Source organism: Podarcis raffonei, chromosome 18, assembly GCF_027172205.1.
Source record: "Podarcis raffonei isolate rPodRaf1 chromosome 18, rPodRaf1.pri, whole genome shotgun sequence".
Lineage (NCBI taxonomy): Eukaryota > Metazoa > Chordata > Lepidosauria > Squamata > Lacertidae > Podarcis > Podarcis raffonei.
Window position 1 is genome coordinate 12,923,574 of NC_070619.1, and position 19,716 is coordinate 12,943,289.

At 51.5% G+C, this 19,716-nt stretch overlaps 1 protein-coding gene across 7 annotated transcripts in view; it reads right to left on the bottom strand.

The window, feature by feature from the left end:
• Positions 1-17,506, bottom strand: part of MYO9B (myosin IXB) — a 37,074-nt gene extending 19,568 nt beyond the window's left edge. For 5 of the 7 annotated variants that reach the window (XM_053372219.1, XM_053372216.1, XM_053372214.1 and 2 more), the window contains exons 1-14: positions 17,438-17,506; positions 13,719-14,612; positions 7,499-7,593; positions 7,195-7,257; positions 6,552-6,651; positions 5,935-6,035; positions 5,519-5,648; positions 5,041-5,130; positions 4,029-4,145; positions 3,469-3,603; positions 2,908-3,029; positions 2,436-2,577; positions 2,157-2,352; positions 129-204 (exon numbers count right to left, since the gene is read on the bottom strand). In XM_053372219.1, the coding sequence (XP_053228194.1) occupies positions 129-204; positions 2,157-2,352; positions 2,436-2,577; positions 2,908-3,029; positions 3,469-3,603; positions 4,029-4,145; positions 5,041-5,130; positions 5,519-5,648; positions 5,935-6,035; positions 6,552-6,651; positions 7,195-7,257; positions 7,499-7,593; positions 13,719-14,567 (2,216 nt within the window). In that variant the 5' untranslated portion in view covers positions 14,568-14,612; positions 17,438-17,506. The remainder of the gene's footprint in view (positions 1-128; positions 205-2,156; positions 2,353-2,435; positions 2,578-2,907; positions 3,030-3,468; positions 3,604-4,028; positions 4,146-5,040; positions 5,131-5,518; positions 5,649-5,934; positions 6,036-6,551; positions 6,652-7,194; positions 7,258-7,498; positions 7,594-13,718; positions 14,613-17,437) is intronic. The other 2 variants (XM_053372218.1, XM_053372217.1) reach the window with 1 other exon arrangement.
• Positions 17,507-19,716: the final 2,210 nt, after the last annotated feature.

Below are 19,716 nucleotides of genomic sequence, written 5' to 3' on the forward strand. Positions count from 1 at the left end.
GGATATTTGTGAAGGCAACAGGACTACTGGGATGGGATGAGAAGAAGGGCAGGGAGTGATACAATTCAAGGCCTCCCTTTTCTGGTCTAAAAGAAATAAAGAAAATAAGAGTAGTAATCAAAGCCTACCGATAAACTCTCTCGATTGGGGTGTTGGCTTGCTGCAGTTCGCCCAGGGGTACTCTGGGTCCGTGGCGGACCACGCCTGGCAGGGGAGAAAGAAGAGAGAGACTCTGTTGGCACTAAATAGATTGCCAGTGGCAACAAGCGCTCTTTCCTCCGCAGTTTTTGAGGTTTTTCTTGGTTTCAGTCGCTCAGAAAGGCTTCCCGACAAAGGCAAGAGCCACTCAAAGAGGGAGCCGCCTTCTCCTTGCAGGCACTTTTGTTTTTATGTCAGCTCTTTCCTGGCCTGCTCATCCAAACTGACTCCTGTGCGGTTTATTATCGCGTAATCTGTTATTAGTTTACAGAACACTTAATGCCAAAATAAGCTTCACAGCGGTATAAAAACCAGTTAGGAAAACATTAGCATCTGATTTCCCTCTCTCCCCTTGTGTGCTGTGTTGCTTTAGACTGTGAGCCTACAGGGGCGACCTTGTCTTAATGGATTGTAGGTAAGCCGCCCGGGGAGCCCTCTTGCCTGAAGCGTGGAGTGCAAACGCTCTAAAACAAACATTAAAATACACACACACACGTAATTAAAATGCACGGCAAAACAAACCCACTGAAACAACATAGTAATTAAAACAGGAGACAGGTCGAGAGGCTGAGGAACGCCTGAGCAAAGCGATACGTCTTCAAAAGCCGTAGGGGATGACAGCGAAAAAGCCTGCCTCCCCATTTCCACAATAAAGGAATGAAAAAATACAAAATCAACTTTAAAATCAGGAATGCCAGATTTAAGGTGGAGGGAGCGCTGAGCCAAGGAGGTGTAGAATGGAAAGCGAGAGGGAGGAGGGCGTGAAAGTAATAAATATTTAGGGGCGGGGCACCTAATCTTATCCTTGCTCGAGGCACCATATTACCAAAGTCTGCCCCTGAGATGACGCCAGGGAAGGAACCTGGGATCTGGCGCAGGCAGAGCAGGAGCCACGGCCCTTCACAATGCAATAACAGACGAGAAGCGATCAGGAAACTGCAGATAAAAGGAGCGGGCTGCAATAATTAATTCAAGGGCCTGAAAGAATAAAGGAAGGTTTTAGACGGCTCGATAAATGATATCAGCCTTGGCACAAGCTGCGCCTTCCTGGGGTCAAAGCTAGCGCCATTATGCGGCAAATAATTACCAGCCATTAAAGCTGCAATCCACCCCTTTTCCAGAGGAGAAACCCGGCTTTTAGGTCTGTTGCAGCAAAATGCAATAGAGGAGTCTTGGCAGCTCAATGCCACAGAGAAAAACAGGCGTCTTTTTAAGGTGTCGCACTTCTGACCCAGCAGGAAAAATTTCCTCCAAGCGGCAAAGTGTGTAGAGTGCTTGGGTTCAAGAGAGGCTTGGGTTCAAGAGAGGCTTGGGTTCAAATCCCCAGCAGCCCATGAAGCTCATTGGGTGACCTTGGGTTGCTCACTGTCCTGTCCTGGCCTAACCTGCCTTGCAGGGCCGTTGTGAGGGGGAATTATGTCCGGAGGCCATAGACAAAGTGTTCATTGCCTCCAGTCACAAAACATGCAGGGATGTATGGTATGCAAAATGAACCACGGAAAGAAAAGAAGGGAAGTAATTGACTTAAGGTTGTTTAAATGAACAACCTTAAATCAATTTAAGTGGTGAAGGGACGCGGGTGGCGCTGTGGGTTAAACCACAGAGCCTAGGACTTGCCGATCAGAACGTCAGCGGTTTGAATCCCCGCAGTGAAGGGGTGAGCTCCCGTTGCTCGGTCCCTGCTCCTGCCAGCCTAGCAGTTCGAAAGCACGTCAAAGTGCAAGTAGATAAATAGGTACCGCTCCGGCGGGAAGGTAAACGGTGTTTCTGTGCGCTGCACTGGTTCACCAGAAGCAGCTTAGTCATGCTGGCCACATGACCCGGAAGCTGTACGCCGGCTCCCTCGGCCAATAAAGCAAGATGAGCGCTGCAACCCCAGAGTCGGCCATGACTGGACCTCATGCTCAGGGGTCCCTTTACCTTTATTTTAAATGAATATTGTGAAATGTCACACACACCTGCCATTTTCTGGGCTCTCTGGCGGCCGCCCTCCGCAAAAACGGCCATGGCTCGGATGGCGGCTCGGAGCGTGGCCCACCGGAAGACGGCCACGGGGTCCATCCCAATGAGTTCCCGGACGTAAGCGCTGTCGCTGCTCCGCAGCAAGGCGACGATGTCGGGCCGCATGTAATCCATGTTCTTCTCCCGGAAATCCTGCAGGGAAGGTAGGGCCAGTGAAGGCGAAAGGCAGAGCAAGGCAGGCAGCCCCAGACCTAGTGCTTCTGCCCTGCTCCTACCTTTATCTGGTACTTCACTTTGCCTGCAAAGTGCTGGATGATGAAGGCCGGCTCCAGGACGGGCGTCCCAATGAAGAACTTGTTGTCCTCGTGCTGCTGCTTGAACTTGGCAAGGAGGGTCTGGCTGGTGGCGTGCGGGAAGCTGAAACGAAAAGACAAAGACTTCTCATATTGTTGCCGATGGCGTCTGTCTTGAGAGGCGATGGAGTGTGGTTCCAGGCATGAAATAAAACTGACCAAAGTGACCTCCATGAGGCGCAGGCCTGGGCAGTGTGCATGGAGGTCCTGGCCTGTCAGATGACACACACACACACACACACACACACACACAGGAAAGCAGAGCAAGATGTTTGGCACCAGCTTGGCTGCAGGAATTGCCAGAAGGGACGCTCCATGAAAACGTCACTCTTTCTCGGGGTTTGCTCTGAGCACAGCTCAGTCGAAGGCTACGCTCTGCGCCAACTGAACTTACTTGCTTTCCTCGTCCAGCAGGTAGAAGAGGCCGGTGGGCTTCTTGCTGATGAGGTGGATGCAGGCCACGTTGTCGGTATAGTCAATGTTGTGCCACGCGATCCCTTCGCTCTGGTACTCTTCCTGTGGACAAATGAAACAGACCCTTGAAAAGCCGGTGTCCCCTGGCCGCATGAGATAGGACCTGGGGAGGGGCGGCGTCCAATGGAATTGACTGGCAGAGGGCAGGACAAATGGCCATGCGGTGGTTTTAACTTGTGCAAAGAGGTGGATGCTTTGAAGGAGGATTGTTTTCATTTCATGAAATTCATTTACTGCTTGACTGAGGAGAAACCCCTGAAAGCGGGTTTTCAAGCAAGGTAAAACAATCAAATTATCAGTAAGACCCAAGCAATTATCCTCCCATCCAAGCAAGAACAGAGGCATTTTCATTCCCAGCAGGGTGAAAACCCTGAAAGAAGCAAGGCCTGGTGAGAGAGTTCTGTGGGCCAGAGAGGCTTGGAGGACCAACATTTCAGCCCTGGAATATTGAAGCTCGCCCCCCCCCCGCGCGATTCCTTACCTGTTCGAGCTTGAAGATGTGCTGGTTGAAATAATACTGCAGCTGCTCGTTGGCGTAGTTTATGCAGAACTGCTCGAAGCTGTTGGTGTTGAAGTCCTCAAAGCCAAAGATGTCGAGCACCCCGATGGAAAAGCACTGTACAGTGAGAAGGAGGGAGGGGAGGGAGGGAGGAAGGAAGGAGCGAAGCAACAGAGGGTGGCGTCAGAAGGACAGTGGGGCCCGTGATCTTTGCCGATTGCAAGCGGCAAGAAAGGCCATGCTCGTTGGGTGTGCATTTGGGGCAGAGAGTCTGCTAGGGCTGGGCAATATATTGATATATCATCCCAAGCCAATCTGAAGTCTGTATCGTGATATTGGTTTCATAACTGCTGCAAATCATGATGCGTGTGTCTGTGTGCGTGCTATGCAGAACTCACAATGTGGGGGAAACCGCAAAGCCCGCCAATGCCTCTACATTCCAGACATCGTGATATATCAGCATATCGCGATGTTTAGCTGGCAACTTTGAAAAGCAAGTATCGCCCAGCCCCAGAGGCTGCCATTGTTCCCTGAAGACATACCACCACAGATTCCTCCATGTCCTTCTTGTTGAGGAGTGCGTGGTTAATTCGCAGAACGATCCAGTCGAAAAGGGCACTATAGAGAGACTTGGCCATGGAGTCGCGAGCCGTGACGGCCTGCAGGTTGGAGAAAGAGGCACAGACGAAGGAACGTTGAGGAAACCTTGGAAGATCAGGCTCGAGGGGGCCCTCTTGGTCCTGTTCCCACACTGACTTAACCAGACGCTCGGAAGGGAAGCTTCCAGGCAGGACCCGCGCTGCTCTTAGTGTTCTTTACTTGTACATCACTAGATCTCAGGGCAGTACACAGTATAAAAATACCCACAGCATACGAGTCCACCAAGATCAGTGTTGTCTACACTAACTGGCAGCCACTCTCTATGGCTTCAAGCAGGGCATCGTTCCCCAGACTGAACCCAGGCCTTCTCAGCTCTGTGAGGACCCCTGGAGGGTTAAGTCCAGTCCAATTTGACTTTGGGGTGCAGCGCTCATCTCTGCTTTCAGGCTGAGGAAGCCGACATTTGACCACAGACAGCTTTTCCAGGTCATGTGGCCAGCATGACTAGACTGCTTCAAGCGCAACGGGACACCGTGACGAGTGCCAGAGCGCATGGAAACGCCATTTACCTTCCTGCTGCAGCAGTACCTATTTACTCGCACTGGCGTGCTAGGCTGGCAGGAGCTGGGACAAAGCAACTGGAGCTCACCCTGTCACAGGGATTTGAACTGCTGACCTTCCGACTGGCAAGCCCAAGAAGCTCTGTGGTTTAGACCCCAACGCCACCTGCGTCCCATCTGCTGCAGCCGTATCTCTGTGAGTCCCGCTGTTATGACACTTCTTTCCTTGTTTTTTTGTCGTTTTCTTTCAAATCATGAGACCTGTCCTAATCTCGAAATAAAAAAGCCCATCGGCTCAGCTCACCCTGTAATCCAACCTACTCCTAAAAAAATAAATGTTGCCTTTCTCTGTGCTCTATCAGTAACACTCGTTGGCCAGCGCACACCAACTCACCTCGCTGAGGCTGTAGGGCAGGATCAGCTTGTCGTTCACCGTCACAGTTTTTCTTTTCGTTAATACTTCCACCAAGATTTCACGTTTCACCTGGAAGAGTGGGGAGGGCGGGAGCAAGATCAGGAATGAATAACCTGAGAGAGGCAGACGGAGCCAGCCTGCAGTGGTTTTGCTACCCCTTGGCCCAGAGCATCCCCCAGGGACCTGCTCCCTCAGTCCATGAAATACATCCATTAGATATATGGGAGTTTGGCATCTGGAGGGCCACATATATTCCCCCCCCCCCCAAGATAAATCTCCACCACTCCTGGATCACTTTTAAACTCCAGGGTGGGGAACTTCCATGGCCCTTCTGAAAAGAATGAGAGAACTAAATGTTTGGGAGGAATAATAAATAAAATGTTAGGTGTCACTGTCCTCCATACCGCCCCCCCGACAATCAATCGGCAGATTTTCTTAATGAGGAGGGGTCTGGAACCTTCAGGAGCTGGGAGAGAATGTCCAGCACTTCGGGGGGTCCGACCTCCAGGCCCTCGTCCCGACCTGCCGCCCGCTTCTTGTAGGTGACGTTCCCCAGGTACAGAATAGCAGACAGGACTGAAAAAATCCTGGAGAAAGAAAAACACAGAAAGTGGAGTTGAAGACACCAGCTTGCATGTGCAGATGCCCAGAGCGGCTGGGGCAACTCAAGTTAGATGGGCGGCATAATAAAAAATAAAACTGGCTGCAGCTTTCTAAATATCTGGGTAGACTTGTCTAAACAAACATATTTTTAGCATGGAAGGCTTCCCTTTGGGGCATCTAATTATCCACTGTGAGAACTGGACACTGGACAAGGTGAGTCCCTGTGAGTCTGACTCTTGCAGGGCTTTTCCCATGTTCTTATGTACTTACTGCTTTTTGGTCGCCGGAAGGAAGCCGACCATCTCCATGGCTTGCTTTAACCGTTCAAAGTCGTGCTTGAGGTCTTCCCCATCTTCAATTTTCAAGTTATGCTGCAAGAAGAAAAAAGTAAATGAACGACTAAATCTAAGCAGAGAAACAAAATTGTGGTCTCCCTCAAAAGATGGCGCATGTTCCTTCCTTGGAGGTTTTTAAGCCGAGGCTGTGGCTGCTTCAGCTGAGATTCCTGCATTGCAGGGGACTGGACTAGGTGAGGTCCCACCCAACTTTACGATACTATGATATGTGTGTGTTAGTATTAAATATCATGAACAAAACAAGGATAACTTTTTTAATAAAAAAAAGAAGAGGGAGGCATGTGGTGCTCAAGAGTGGGGTGTCCAGCTGGCTGCATCAGGCCTGACCCGGCTAGGAAACCTTCCTCAAGACAGGTGACCTCTGGCCTTCTGGGGCTGAGCAAGGCGATCCCTGCTGAAGACTTGAGTGGGAACAAAGGAGGCCTGTTTGGGGTCCCCCCCCCCGCCACTACCTCTGGAGCGTGGGGCAGACACAAAAGCGCCTTTGCCAGCTGTCCCAGCCAGGCTCACATAAGCAGGGCCTTTGTGTACCTGGTTGAGGTAGAAATAGTCTTCGGGTTGCTTGAGGTGGAATTCCTGACGCTCCTCCTCGCTGACGCCGAGCAGCAAATAGTAGAACACATGGTAGTTCCTTCGGGAAGGAGAACGAACACACACACACACACACGTGTCTGTTAACAGAAGCCACTTGGCTCGCTCTTTTCATAGCTTGCGCACCTTTCTGCATGTGCTCCTGAAACCAGACTGAAGTGGATCCAGATTGTCTGTAGAAGATGGTCAACGGGCCCCCTGGACAGGTATGGGCCTCTGCAGATTTGGGAAGTTACCTGCCCGTTCCTGTTTACACCCCTGAGTGTGCCCATTTTATCTTCACAACAAGCTACACAGTGCATTAGACTTAAAGGCAGTGTCTGGCTGTTGAGATTCAATCCCAGGTCCCAGGGATTTTGCACGTCTTAATAGATTTCTGGCTTCTAAATTATTTGAGCCCTCCTTTGTTCATCCACCCTTATCTCTCCTCGGTTCCTACTCTGGGTGCATAGTAATAATAATAATAATAATAATAATAATAATAATAATAATAATAATAATAGTTTATTAGCGATGACTTTCCCTTTTCCGAAGTGTAAAATGCACCATGTATTTCAAGTTAAACCACAAACTTTCTCCTCACCTTTCGTTCTTTTCCCGGGACACCAAGCGAGATTTTTCGAGCAGGTACTTTTCAACCACAGCCCTGGAATCCACCAAGAGAAAAAAAGAGTGAATGGGGGGAAAGAAAGAGAAGCTGCCCCCCCCCCGCAACAAGGTTCTATGGTGCTAGAATCCGTGGAGCCAGGCAGGCCATTTTCCTTATGAACGACATGGGGGGGGGGGAGAGGGGTTTTCACTTCCAGCAATATTCTGCTGGTGGAGAACAACTGCTTGGTGAAACAGCGAGGACAACCCCCCCCCAAGAGCCTGGAAGCCGCACTCACCCCCGGACAATGCCGTTCTCCAAATAGTTGACCTGGATGAATTTCCCAAACCGGCTGGAATTGTTGTTGTGGGCTGTCTTTGCGTTTCCAAAGGCCTGCAGTGAAGTGAAATAATGAGGCAAATGTCTGCAGCAAAGTTCAGAAATGACTGGCAGTAGAATTGGTCAGTTAAGTATTTTTACTTATTTACTTGATGGGGGGCAGCTCCCCCTCCCCCCTCCCCCCCACTCATGGGCAGTAGCTCTCGGGGTTTCTTGCTGACAATCCCAGTCCTAAGTGGATTGAAGCTGGGACATTCAGCGAGCAAAGCCTGCGCCCTATCACTGAGCTGCGGCCCTTGCCCTAAAAATAATGTACGATTCTAGTCCGCATGGTCTACAAACCATGGTCTATGCTTATAAAGAGCTGAATTGTTCCTCTTCCCTTCTCAAATAACTAAAGGCAGCCAGGATTAAATCAGAGATTTTCCGTACTCAGCAGGTGCAAGGCTCTGCTGTTGACACAGCATTGTTACGGATAGAGTAACAAAGCTCTTTTTCTCTCTCACACACAGCTCAAAGTGCTAGCAGCACATCACCCAGTCTTATTTAAATCCAGAAAACCGTACTATATAAATTTGTCATGCTTGTAAAACAAAGTGCAGCACCAGTCCTCCTTTGGACCCCATCAGTGAGGCTGAGAGGGAAGTCTTGTCGTCTGGCAGCCCATGCACTCTGCCCAGGTTTGCGCCCCGTGGAGGTTACAGTTTGACTTCACCCCCAGGTTCACTCTGTTGTCTCTCGAGACAGACGGATGCCAGAAACGAGGCACGGAGGCTGGGCCAAACAGCTTTCTCACCTCCTCCCCTCCTGCAAGTGCACACACACGTTCATGCCTTGGGGCAGGCAGCTGGCTGCAACACCCACAACTGGGGCTGACTCATTTATCCTAGAGTCACAGAGCTAACACAACATCCTTGTGACACCAGAAGAATAAGCAAGCCTCTTTCTTTTTTTAAAAAAAGGAAGTTAGGGCCTTCCCTCACCCTCCTCTCTCAGAAAACCTATTGACTTGATGACCTCCTCCCCATCAGCTGCAACCCCCTGGGCTGAACCCAGGAAGAAAGTGAGAAATGGAGGGGAGAGAAGGCGAAGTGACAAAAACCACACCAAACAAAGAGCAAAGGTGGCTTCCAGAACAATTCAACCCCGAAAGGTTGCAGGAGGGAAGGGGGGGCTTTGGTAGGAGGGCTGGTGCCTCCTGTGGGAGGGAGTTCCACAGTCTAACCCTGCATTTTCTTTTGTCTGTCCTGAACCTTCCAACATTCAGCTTCACTTCATGAATTCTAGCGTTATGAGGGAGGGAGAAGAACGCGCTTTCTCCAAGCCATGCAGAATATTATAAACTGGATAGTCACCTCTCACTCGCCTTTCCTCTTTACTATAAAGACCCGGATGCTGCAATCTTTCCTCACAGCTGAATGTCTGTTGGCTGGATGACTAAAGAAGGATTTAGGTCAGAGGTGGGGAAGGTCTGTGGCCCTCCAGATGTTACCAGATGCCACCACCACCACCTTACAAGACCTTTGACCCTACTGGCTTCAGGGACTGCTGAGAGCTCAATTCCCAACTCCCTGCACTTTAAATTCCTAGATTTACGCAGGCTCCATTTTGTTGCAGACCGACAGGTTTTTCGTTGCTCCAACAGGATGCATTGAGGTCATTTTGAGAAACACCACGAATTTTGAACTGGGAATCCTGGGTTTAAAAGCTGCCCTGACCAATCTCCTAATTTCCTTTCCTCTCCGCCCCTTTTACAATTACCCATGTAAGCCGCCTATGGTTTTCTGAAAGGAACCAAGAGTGCGATGACCTCATCTGTGTGGTATTTAGCCCAACTACAGAGCAAATTCTCCAAAGCTGATTAAAAAAAATAAAAAATAAACCCAAGCTGGGCCATATAAAGTCCCCAAACCATGTCCGTGGCAGCGAAGTATGGCTATTTTTGAGAAAGGGTATCCACCTATTCTTACAGCCTCTCAGAGAAAACCCCCCACCTCCACCCCCACAAAAACCCAAAGTAAGTTGCTAGATTAAGAGAACGAAAAAGAAACGCTCTCCAAAATGCTACCCACAGTGCCAAGGCAGAATCTGTGCCACAAAAGGCTGCCAGTAGCTCTCTTCCCAGCCCCCCGGCCCCCATTACGTGGGCTTCATCCCATGGTGAGTCCAGTGGCATGGAAGAAGTCGTCCCCGAAGCCATGGGCTTGAGATGAGTCTGGCTCAGCGCAGAATTCTCTTCCCTGTGCCAGAAGGCAAGCATGACTCCGAAAGCATCAGAGCAAGAAACTTCCAAGAAATGAATTTCTGGAGGCAGACGTAGGTGTGTGGGTGTGTGTTTCTTCCCAACTACTGCACAAGAATCTCAGCTTCCCAAACAGCCTGCAGCCACACAGGCATTCTGGGAGGAGTCCTCGCATTTCCTTATGATATTTCAGAGCACCTGAAGACCCTTAGTGCTATCTGCCGCACCCTCCCAAAGGCACCCATGATGTCTATGCTCTGATGCCACTGCTGGGAGCAGCAATGCCACCAGTTGCTGGAAGCCACAGGAGGAGAGAGGGCTCTTGCACTCACATCCCCCTAACGTGTGGGCTTCCCAGAAGAGCCGTCCAGTCGGGCGCTGGACTAGGCGGGCCGCTGGCCTCAGCCATCAGGCTCTTCTTCACTTTCCCTCAAATGGAACCTGAAAGACTTCCCTTCCCTCCTCCCCCTCCGAAAGTCTGAATGAGTTAGTAGCAACCAATGCCATGCCATCAGCTGATCCCAAAGGGGCTCCCCACAGCGACCTCCTTCCTGTTTTGGCCGACAGACCACAAGTGGAAGAAGCTCAAAGAGGTAGCCAAGCCTCAGAGATCTTCACTTCTGCTTTCTGGCGGAGGTGGGGAGGGGAGAGGGAAGGACAGACGCACCATGCAGGAGCTCTGAAGCATCCTGCCCAAGTCACTTTATGAATGGAAGCAAGATTTTTTTTGGGGGGGGGAGGCAGCGCCTGTCTCTGTTTGCCAGCTGAGGTGGATCCTCCTTACCTGGGCTTAAGAAATCAGAGGTGCTAAGAGAGTGGAGCTTATTTAGGTGGCAGAGCAAAATCGCACGCCTTGCTGAGAAACTCACTAGAGCGGCCTTTCTGAATGTTGCTGGACTACAACTCCCATCATCCTTGACCACTTGGTCCTGCTAGCTAGGGGTGGTGGGAGCTGTAGTCCCGACAACAGCCAAGGTTGAGAAAGGCTACAGCAGAGGATGGGGGGAGCTCCCGTGGCCCCTCGAGATGCTACGCCCATCATCCTCATCCTCCTCCACGGACGACTGGGCCATGCTGGCTGCTGGGTTTGATGAGGCTGGGGAGCAGGAGGGCCACAAATGTTTCCCCAGCCCCAAGTTAAAAGCTCTTGGGCTCAGTTCCTGCTTGTGGGTTTCCTGCAGGAACCTGGTTGGTCACCGTAAGAACAAGGGTGCTGCCCTTTGGCCTGACCCTGCAGGCTCTTCTGCTCTGGTGATCTCAAGCAAGCAACCACAGACCTGGGAGTTCCACAGTACAAATAAAATATTCCGATAAAAATGCAGAGGCATTTGGACATAAGGGGCGAGGACAGCAAGAAGCCTGAGCCAGCTGGCTTGAAAGCTCAACAGTGGCAGTGTCCCGTCCCCCCAGCTGTTATTTTCTGCTTTTAACAGTATTTATTTTATGATGTTTCTGGAACCCCGCCCAGATTAAAGGCTCTAAATGCAAATAATAAATAGAGCTGACTGGCCGGCAGCACAGGAAAAGGATTATTATGGTTATTCTGAGGAACGCAAGAAACTGCCTCATCCCAGTTCAGACTAATCCTTTGTTTAGCCAAAGGTGGTCTGCGCTCTCCAGGGGGTCTTTCCTTCCTACCAGGAGATAAGGGGGGGGGGCAGAACCAGGGACAGTCTGCCTGCACAGCGGCTGCTCTGCTACTGAGTGACTGGCTCCCTTCTCCAGTGGTCCTTAGCACCTTGAAACCTGAGCTGCAACCGGAAGAAAGTCTCTCAGGTGCTCCTCCCATGTATAGGAGGAATAGAGTGCTTTTCCTGCATGCTCCTGAGCTGAGCAGACGCCTTCTCTTTCCATTTTTAAGCACCGGCTGGCAATTTGTCTATTCCTTCAGGCAACTAGGAATACACATTTCCACAACAGCTGGCTCATTTTTTAAAAAAATACGGTTTTATGTACTACTATTGTAAACTGCTCTGGGGTGTACAGGGTCTTACGGGGGGGGGGAGACCTCTGGTGGGGGACGTGTCATGCTCCTTCTGGGGGTAGTTTGTCCACCTTTGGTCCCCACCCTGCACTCAGCTGTCCGCGTGCAGTAACGGCCGCACTCTGGGAGCGGCTTCAACTGGCTGGCTCAAGCAGGCGAGGGGTGTTGGTGGGTCTCAAACCCTCAGGGCATTCCCTTGCATGTGAAGACAGGCTCCAGAGGACGGAGTGGACGAGAGCAAGAGGGGCTCCAACGGTAAAGAAGGGGGGTTCTGCCCCTGTTGTAGAGGGAAGTGGGGGGCAGGTGGGGCTTGCCCATCTGGGAGAAGGGAAACTCTGACCCTAAATCTCCTCTACCTTGTGGGAGATCTTGGGGAGAAGAAAAGGCTCAGGAGCAAACCTTCCGCAAATCCAGAGTCCCTAAGGTGTGCTGAAGTGGTAAAACGGCGCAGGCTGGTGTTGGGAGCACCCTGGAACTCTGTACGGACCCAGGAGTGACAGAAGCCGCTCACCTGAGCTGCAGCCAGCCCATTTGAGGAAGAGGGTTCTTTGCTCTCTGAGGATTAGGAAACAGAAGCAAGCATGTGACAGAAAAAGAGCAGTTGGGGGGGTGAGAAAGAAAGGCCTATGCAAAGCAGGGGGCAGCTCTACAGTGTGCAGAAAGGCTGGGTCTCGGTGGAGACTTTTGCTGCCTCTCGCTCTGATTAAGTGAAACCAAGCCATGAGGTCAGCTTCAGCTCAGGACTAGAAAAGAAAACGGCAGCCAACATCCAATGACCCCCCTCCCCTGCTCCTGTTTCTTAATCTCCATTTGTGAAAGACGGCATGGGTCAAATATGACTAAATAAGGAGAGGTCTTTGAAATCCCGGGGAAAAATTTGCTGAGGGGGGGGAGGAAGATGCTGCTAAGGAGAGGGTCAGGAGGAGAGCCCTGCCCAGAAAACAAAGCAGCGCCCAGCACAGAGGAAAAGGCCCCGTCTTAAGACTTCCTTCCTCAGAGCTGTCCAAAACCTCAATAGTGAGCGGCTTAAAAACCCACATCAGAACATCCGAGGAGCCCTGCAGCAGCTGAGTCCAGGCAAAGCGAGCCCATGTAGACCAGCTTCCCGTCCTCGCAAAGGCCAACCTGATACCCCAGGGGAAGACTGCAAGCAGGAGCTGGGGACAACAGATGCACCTCTCCTCCCTGGTGAATCAGAACACAGCCTTCGCAGCCGGTAGCCCTCGGCAGCCTGACGCATTTGTCAAACCCTCTTTCAAAGCCATCCAAGTTGGGCGTCATCATGACAGCCCGTGGGAGCAAATCCTACACTGGCTCCCCACTACGCTTCCAAGTGTTGGTGCTGACCTTGAAAGCCCTAAATGGCCTCAACCCCGTATAGCCGAAGAAGCGTCTCCACCCCCATCGTTCAGCCCAGACATGGAGATCCAGCTCCGAGGGCCTTCTGGCGATTCCCTCCCTGAGAGAGGTGAGGTTACAGGAAACCAGGCAGAGGGCCTTCTCGGTGGTGGCACCCTCTCCCACCAGATGTCAAGGAAATAAGCCACTATCTGAGTTTTAGAAGACAGCTGAAGGCAGCTCTGTATGGGGAAGTTTTTTAATGTTTGATGTTTTACTGTGCTCAATTTGTTTCATTTGTCGGAAGGCACCCAGAGTGGCTGGGGCAACCCAGTCAGATGGGTGGCATATCAAGAATTTTGTTGTTGTTGTTTAGCCAAGCACTGGGTAAAGATGTACTGTACTTTCTTATGCCTGCCCTGAATCTCCCGTAAGGACCTAAGAAGATTCAAAGCGAGCCCATCTAGACCAGCCACCCATCCTGTCCCCCAGTGGCCTGAGCTCCACAGAAGCAATCCTCCCCAATTGAGACCCCCAGAGACCCAACCCATCCTTCCCGGTTACAAAAAGGACTTGACAGAAGAGAGAGAGAGAGTTTTACGGATTGCTTTTCACCTCCAGCACCGGTCCAGCCCCCAGAATGGTCCTCTCCACCCCGCTGGCGTAGCCCTTCTGGCTGAGGGCGGTGAGGCAGTGGATCAGGAAGTTGGTGCTCTGCGTCTTGCCGGAGCCGCTCTCCCCGGAGATGACGATGCACTGGTTGACGTGCTTCTTCAGCATGGTGTGGTAGGCCACGTCGGCGATGGCAAAGATGTGGGGCTCCAGCTTGCCCAACTGGTGGCTCTCGTACATCTGGACGTACTTGGGGTTGTAGATGGGCAGGAACTTGAAGGGGTTGATGGCGATGAGGATGCTGCCGGCGTAGGTGTAGATCTTCTGCTTCAGGAAGCGCCGCTTGAGGTTCTCCAGCAGCGTGGCCTCCGTCAGGTTGGGCAGGTTGCACAGGTCGTTGACGTCCTCCTGCAGCCAGGGGAGGAAGCCTCGCTCGACCAGCCGCCGCGCCTCCTCCCGCCCCTCGTCCTCCCCGGAGGCCAGCTGCAGGTGGACGTACTTGATGCTGCCGTCCGTGTTCCTCTCCTGCAGCAGGAAGTAGTAGCCGTCCTGCCGGGGGTGCTCGTCCTGCGCCCGCCGGGGCCACAGCAGGACCCTGTGCACCGGGGCGTCGTTCCCGTCCAGCACCCACTCCTCCCCGCCCGACTCCTTCACCTCCACCAGCACGTAGTGCTTAGAGACGTCCAGGCTCAGGGAGCCGATGACGTCCCGGATGACGTCGGCGGTGGTGGCGTCTTTGGTTGCCGTCACGCGGCAGCAGGAGGCGCTTTCGGCCGAGAGCTGGGGGTAAATATGAAGAGTGTAGGCCGCCTTCTCGGGGCAAGCTGCACCGCCGGCATCTTTCGCACTCATCCTGCCTCGGCATACCGCCCTGGGCTCGGCTGCGGGGCTGGGTATCTGGAAGGAGAAGGAAGGAGAGAGGCGGGTCAGGGGAGGAGCCCAAAGCGGAGGCGCTGGGCAATGGACCTGGGAGACAGGGGTTTGAATCCCCATTCGGCTATGAAGCTCACTGGGTAACTTGGGCCAGTCACTCTCTCTCAGCCTAACCTACCTCACTGGCAGCGTTAGAAACTCAAGATATATAAGCAGGGCACAAAACGGCTCCTTAAACCGAGGTTGCAGTCGCCAAAATGGAATGTCTAGTTGCCATTTTGGGGCAAGACAGCTCATTTTTTCAAATGATGGACTGACTGGGACTGAGTGAACATCTGGCTAGTTTAGAGGACAACCCTGAGCTAGGTGAAGAACTTTGAGAACTTAAAGATGGCGGAGATGTCAGGTGCCATCCTTGGTCTGACTTGAAACAAGGCAGCTCTCTGTGTTCCTATGAACACCAGCAGAAGCGTCTGCAGAGACGAGGTGACCAATGTGGCTGGGAGTCAGCAGCGTCTGGAAGGGGCCAGGGCCATTGCTCCTGGGGCAGAGATGACACGCACCCTCACAGCGGGAACATTCCGTTTGCACTGTTTGCTACAAGCTGCTCCGAGTCTCTGCGGCAAAGCCTGAGCAAAACATACCCAAAATCAAACTCTCCAATACACAGAAGCTGCTTTGGATGGGGAAGATTCAGGAGAAATCTTTTTTTAAGCTCCTTGAAGAAGCCAGCGTTGCTCCAGGTCTAGGCAAGCCCAAACTACCATCACCTTGGAATTCTGGTGTTCCAAGGGAGGAAGATAAATTTCCATGGAAATGGGACAATGTGGGGGATCTTTCCCACCTCGGGGAAATTTTCCTCAACACATTTTTCAGCGGAAAATTTTCTCCCATTTTAAAAGAAATCTGTAACATTAGCTGGTGACATTGTAAGATGCCAAACCGAGCAGCCGGAATGAACACGGCAGTAATCAAATCTGCAGATCAGAAGCTGCAATTAGCTTCTTTCACGTGATTAGTCTGAAGTGGTACATCCATTCACAGTCAAGGATGGTAACACTTCCGAGTGCCTTCACTTTTCCCCTTAAAATCCGCTGTAAGGAATGTTATTGCCATATCTTGAAACATTTGCAAGCATTTCATTACAAAGTACTTTCCAATGGTTGTATCAAACCAAGTTCTACTCCAGAGTAGACCCCCAGTGATACAGATGCAACTGAGTTTGTAATGTCCTATAACTTCAGTGGGTCTACTCGTTTGATACAGCCCTAAGAAAAGCTTCCAGTTTGTTTAGAGCAGGGATGCAGAGAAGCACGAGGCGACAGCAGCCACAGCCGTCCAACTGACAGCCCAATCTCAGCCTCGGTGCCCAGGCGCAGAGGGACCCCAACATGCAGCCACCTGTGCAAATGGACAGTGACATTTTTTTAAAGAGCCCTGTGCACACAGAATTAACTGCAGTTCTCGATGGGAGAGCCACACCTTAAGAATACTTGTAAAAACAGCCCAACGCTGAGCTGCGAGAGAAGGTAAAAGCTCAACCCCCAAGCAGGTGTGCAGGGTGAAGGAAAGCAGGCCGGCCGAATCGCCCGGGTCAAGCTGAAAGGGGAGCTGGACGGCCCTTTGCATCCCCCTTCCAACTCTGTGACTCTGCTATTCTCCAGAACATTGACTCACAGAGCCAGTCGCCAGGGTTGGCTTCATACATTTTTGTGCCTGGAGCAGAAGAGCAGATGGGGTCCCCTTTCCCCAAGCGTACCCTCCTCTGGCCAAGTTATTTTGGCGTCTGAAACAAGAACACCTCACCATCACCTGTCCTGGGGAGCAAAATGAAGCATTGTGTTAAAAACCTAAGAGAACAGCTTGCAATTCCCAAAAACGGACATTCAGCGGCACCGTCATCGCTTATAGCCTTTGATGGTATATTTGTCTCGATTTTGAGCCATGCAAATTGGAGATCATTACTAATATCTTGTGGGAACAAATTCCGCTGTGCCTGTGTGAATAAGGTCTTCCTTTCATCTGTCCTGAACCTTCCAACATTTGGCCCAAAATCCAGTGCGACAATGGGAGAAGACCCCTCCCTATCTGCTTTCTCCACGCCAGATATACAGCTTTTAGCATGCCCTCCTTGCTAATACAGCAATAACGAACCATTTACAGCCTTTTTGTGAGACCGAAAGTCAGCTGTCAGCTGCCCATCGTTGTGCTCAATGGGAGAGGCAGCCTGGCAAGGTCTGGGTTCATCTGTCACACCAGCCACACTAAATTGACATGACCACAACCGGCCCTATCATCTTATCATCAAGGAGCACTTGCCCTCCAGGATATTCTGAGCCACAGGAGGAAACAACCAGCTCGATAGCCCCCAGGGTTTTAGCAGGCAGCAGTGCCATTCCAAAGATGCTCTCCAAAAAGCGAGTCCTGAGCCTGAAAAGCAGCCAGGCATCATCAAAGCAGCTCAAAAGAAGGCAGGGAGAGCCAGGCCAAGGGAGGAGTGTTCGCTCTCATTTGTTCTCCCCAAAGGAGACAAGAGAACAAAATGCATTGTCATTAGGCCCAATTAAAAGGTCACAAAGAACCCAGGAACGTGTGCAGTGCTCTGCAGTGTTTTATGCAAGATAGGTTACCCCCGGCTAATAGCCACAATGGAGATAATTGCAGGCAGTGGGCCCCTGAATTCTGGTCACTGGGTACCACAAGTGAGGAGAGTTGTTCTTGCGCTCCCGTGCCTCTGCCCCCTTTTCCCAATGGGTAGGGAAGTGGCGTTTCTGCTTCCCTCCCATAGGAAATACAAAACAAAATGGGCAGCCTTGCCACAAATCCTGGAAGGCATTGGGACGGTTTACCTGAGCCTCAGGAAGATGGCAGGAAAGGGGGCCGCAAAGAGGAACGGGTGAACGGCTGCCTCCCCATTGGCAGAAGTGAGGCAAGGCAGGACCCACCCACCGCAAGGCTGTTTCTGTGACCCGTTGATTTAGCCAAAGCAGGCACCCCGTGCTGCCTGAAAGGAGAGGCCAGGAACAGACACGGCTTTGTCTCTTGCTGCCCGTGGGCTCTGGCGGAACAAACCGGCTGCAACGTGACCACTTAGGAAACACGCCTACTTAGGGGAGAAGTCAAGGGTCAGGCAAATTCTCCCCAGGCATGTCTTGAGTTCTTACCAGAGTGGAGGGAGGCCGCCCCGCTCTCAAGGCAGATGAGGACCCGGAGAGCTCACTCCTTCCTCCCTTCCTTCCAAGGGGAAGGCCTGACACATAGGAAACTCAGCTTACTTCTCCTTCAGCTCAGCCACGGAGGGGAAGCTGTGGAATCGCTTTCCTCTGGAGGTTTTCAGAAGGCTCTGAATGCCCTTTCCTGGGCACTGAGAACTACAGCTTCTTCCAATTTGGAGCAATGGTCTGTTTGCCAAGGGAGGGCCGCTCGGCTAAGAGGGGGGAGCTGCTATTTGGGCTAGAGCCGAAGCAGCAGAGAAAGGGGAAGCAAATTTCTGGCTTTGTAGAAAGTAATTTGCCGGAGCCTTTTGCAGACAGAAATTCTGAGGCTGTTTCTCAAGGCCCAAGGCTTCCCAGCACAAACTGACAGAAAGCACCTCGGTGTCAAAGGATTTGCAAAGCGCGCAGAGAACTCTTACCTTGTGCATATCATAGCCTCTGGAGAACACGGCAGAGTGTCTGTCCCCATCCCATCCCGCCAATCTGTCCGAGGCAGCGGTTTAGTCTACATAAACCCGTAATTTTGAGCTGCATGTTTAACCAATGAATCATGCCAATGCTAAAAAGGGAAAGCTACCATTATAGCAAAACTGGGCAGCCGGGGGTGGGTGGGGGAATAAAAGGCACATTTCTGCAAGTGAACCACTTTGGCTCAATAAGTTCTTCCCTGCTAAACTGGGATTTATTGCCGCCCCCTCTGGAGGAGGCAGAATCGTCACAGAAGCAACAGCCTCAAATAACTCGTTCAAAAAAAAACACCCCTCCATCGACCCACACACTTTATTTACAAATATGGGCCTTTCTGTCCCTGCTGACAGAGGAAACCTTTCTGAAGGTTTCCGAAGTTGTGAAGGGCAGAGATCCCAAAGCTATGGCAAAAGGAAGCAGGTCCACTATAGAGGAACTCCAGAAGCTGCTCTGTACCAGATCAGACAATTAGCTCCACCCAGCTCAGTATAGTCTACACTGACTGGCAGCAAAATCTCTCCTGGATTTCGGGCAGGAGACCACACCCACCCCTACTTAGGGTTCCTGCGGACTGAACTTGGGACCTGTCTGTCTGTCCACCCCTGAGCAACTTACTTGATTTTTATGAGAAGGGCAGTAAGATTCTAGTCCTCATGATTATGACTGAAGGACTGGTTTAAACAGGAAGCTGCTGCACAGAGTCAGACCACTGGTTCACCTGACGCTCAGCATTGTCTACACTGACAGGCAGCAGCCCCACCTGGGATTGAACAGGGTGCCTTCAAAGGCAAAGCAGGTATCCTAGCACCCAGCTATGACCCTTGAGCATCTTGGTCTCCCTCCTCTGCCCACCTTACAGCTTGTCAACATCCTTCTTAAATTGTGCTGCCCAGAACTGGAGATAGGATTCCAGGTGTGGCCTGACCAGGGCAGAACAGAGTGGGACGAGGACTTCCCTTGATCTGGACACTAGACTTCTGTGGATGCAGCCTAGAATAGCATTCGCTTTTTTTGCTGCTGCCTCACACTGTTGACTCATGTTCAGCTTGTGGTCCACTAAGACCCCAAGATCCTTTTCACAGGTATCTCCCACCCTATATCTGTGCACCTGGTTCTTCCTGCCTGACATTGCAGTGCAGAAGCTGACATTTGTCCTGATGGAAATTCATTTTGTTTGGGTCCAGTTCTCCAATCTGCTGAGGTCACTTTGAATTCTGATTCTGTCTTCTGCGGCGTTGGCTACCCCTCCCAGTTTGGTGTCATCTGCAAATCTGATGAGCATCCCAATTCCTTCATCCAAGTCGTTTATAAAGATGTTGAACAATAGGCCCAGGACAGAACCTGACAGCACCCACTTGTCGCTTTTATCCAGGATGAAGAGGAGCCATTAATGTGTACTCTTTGGGTTCAGTCGGTCAACCAGCTACAAATCCACCTAAGAGTTA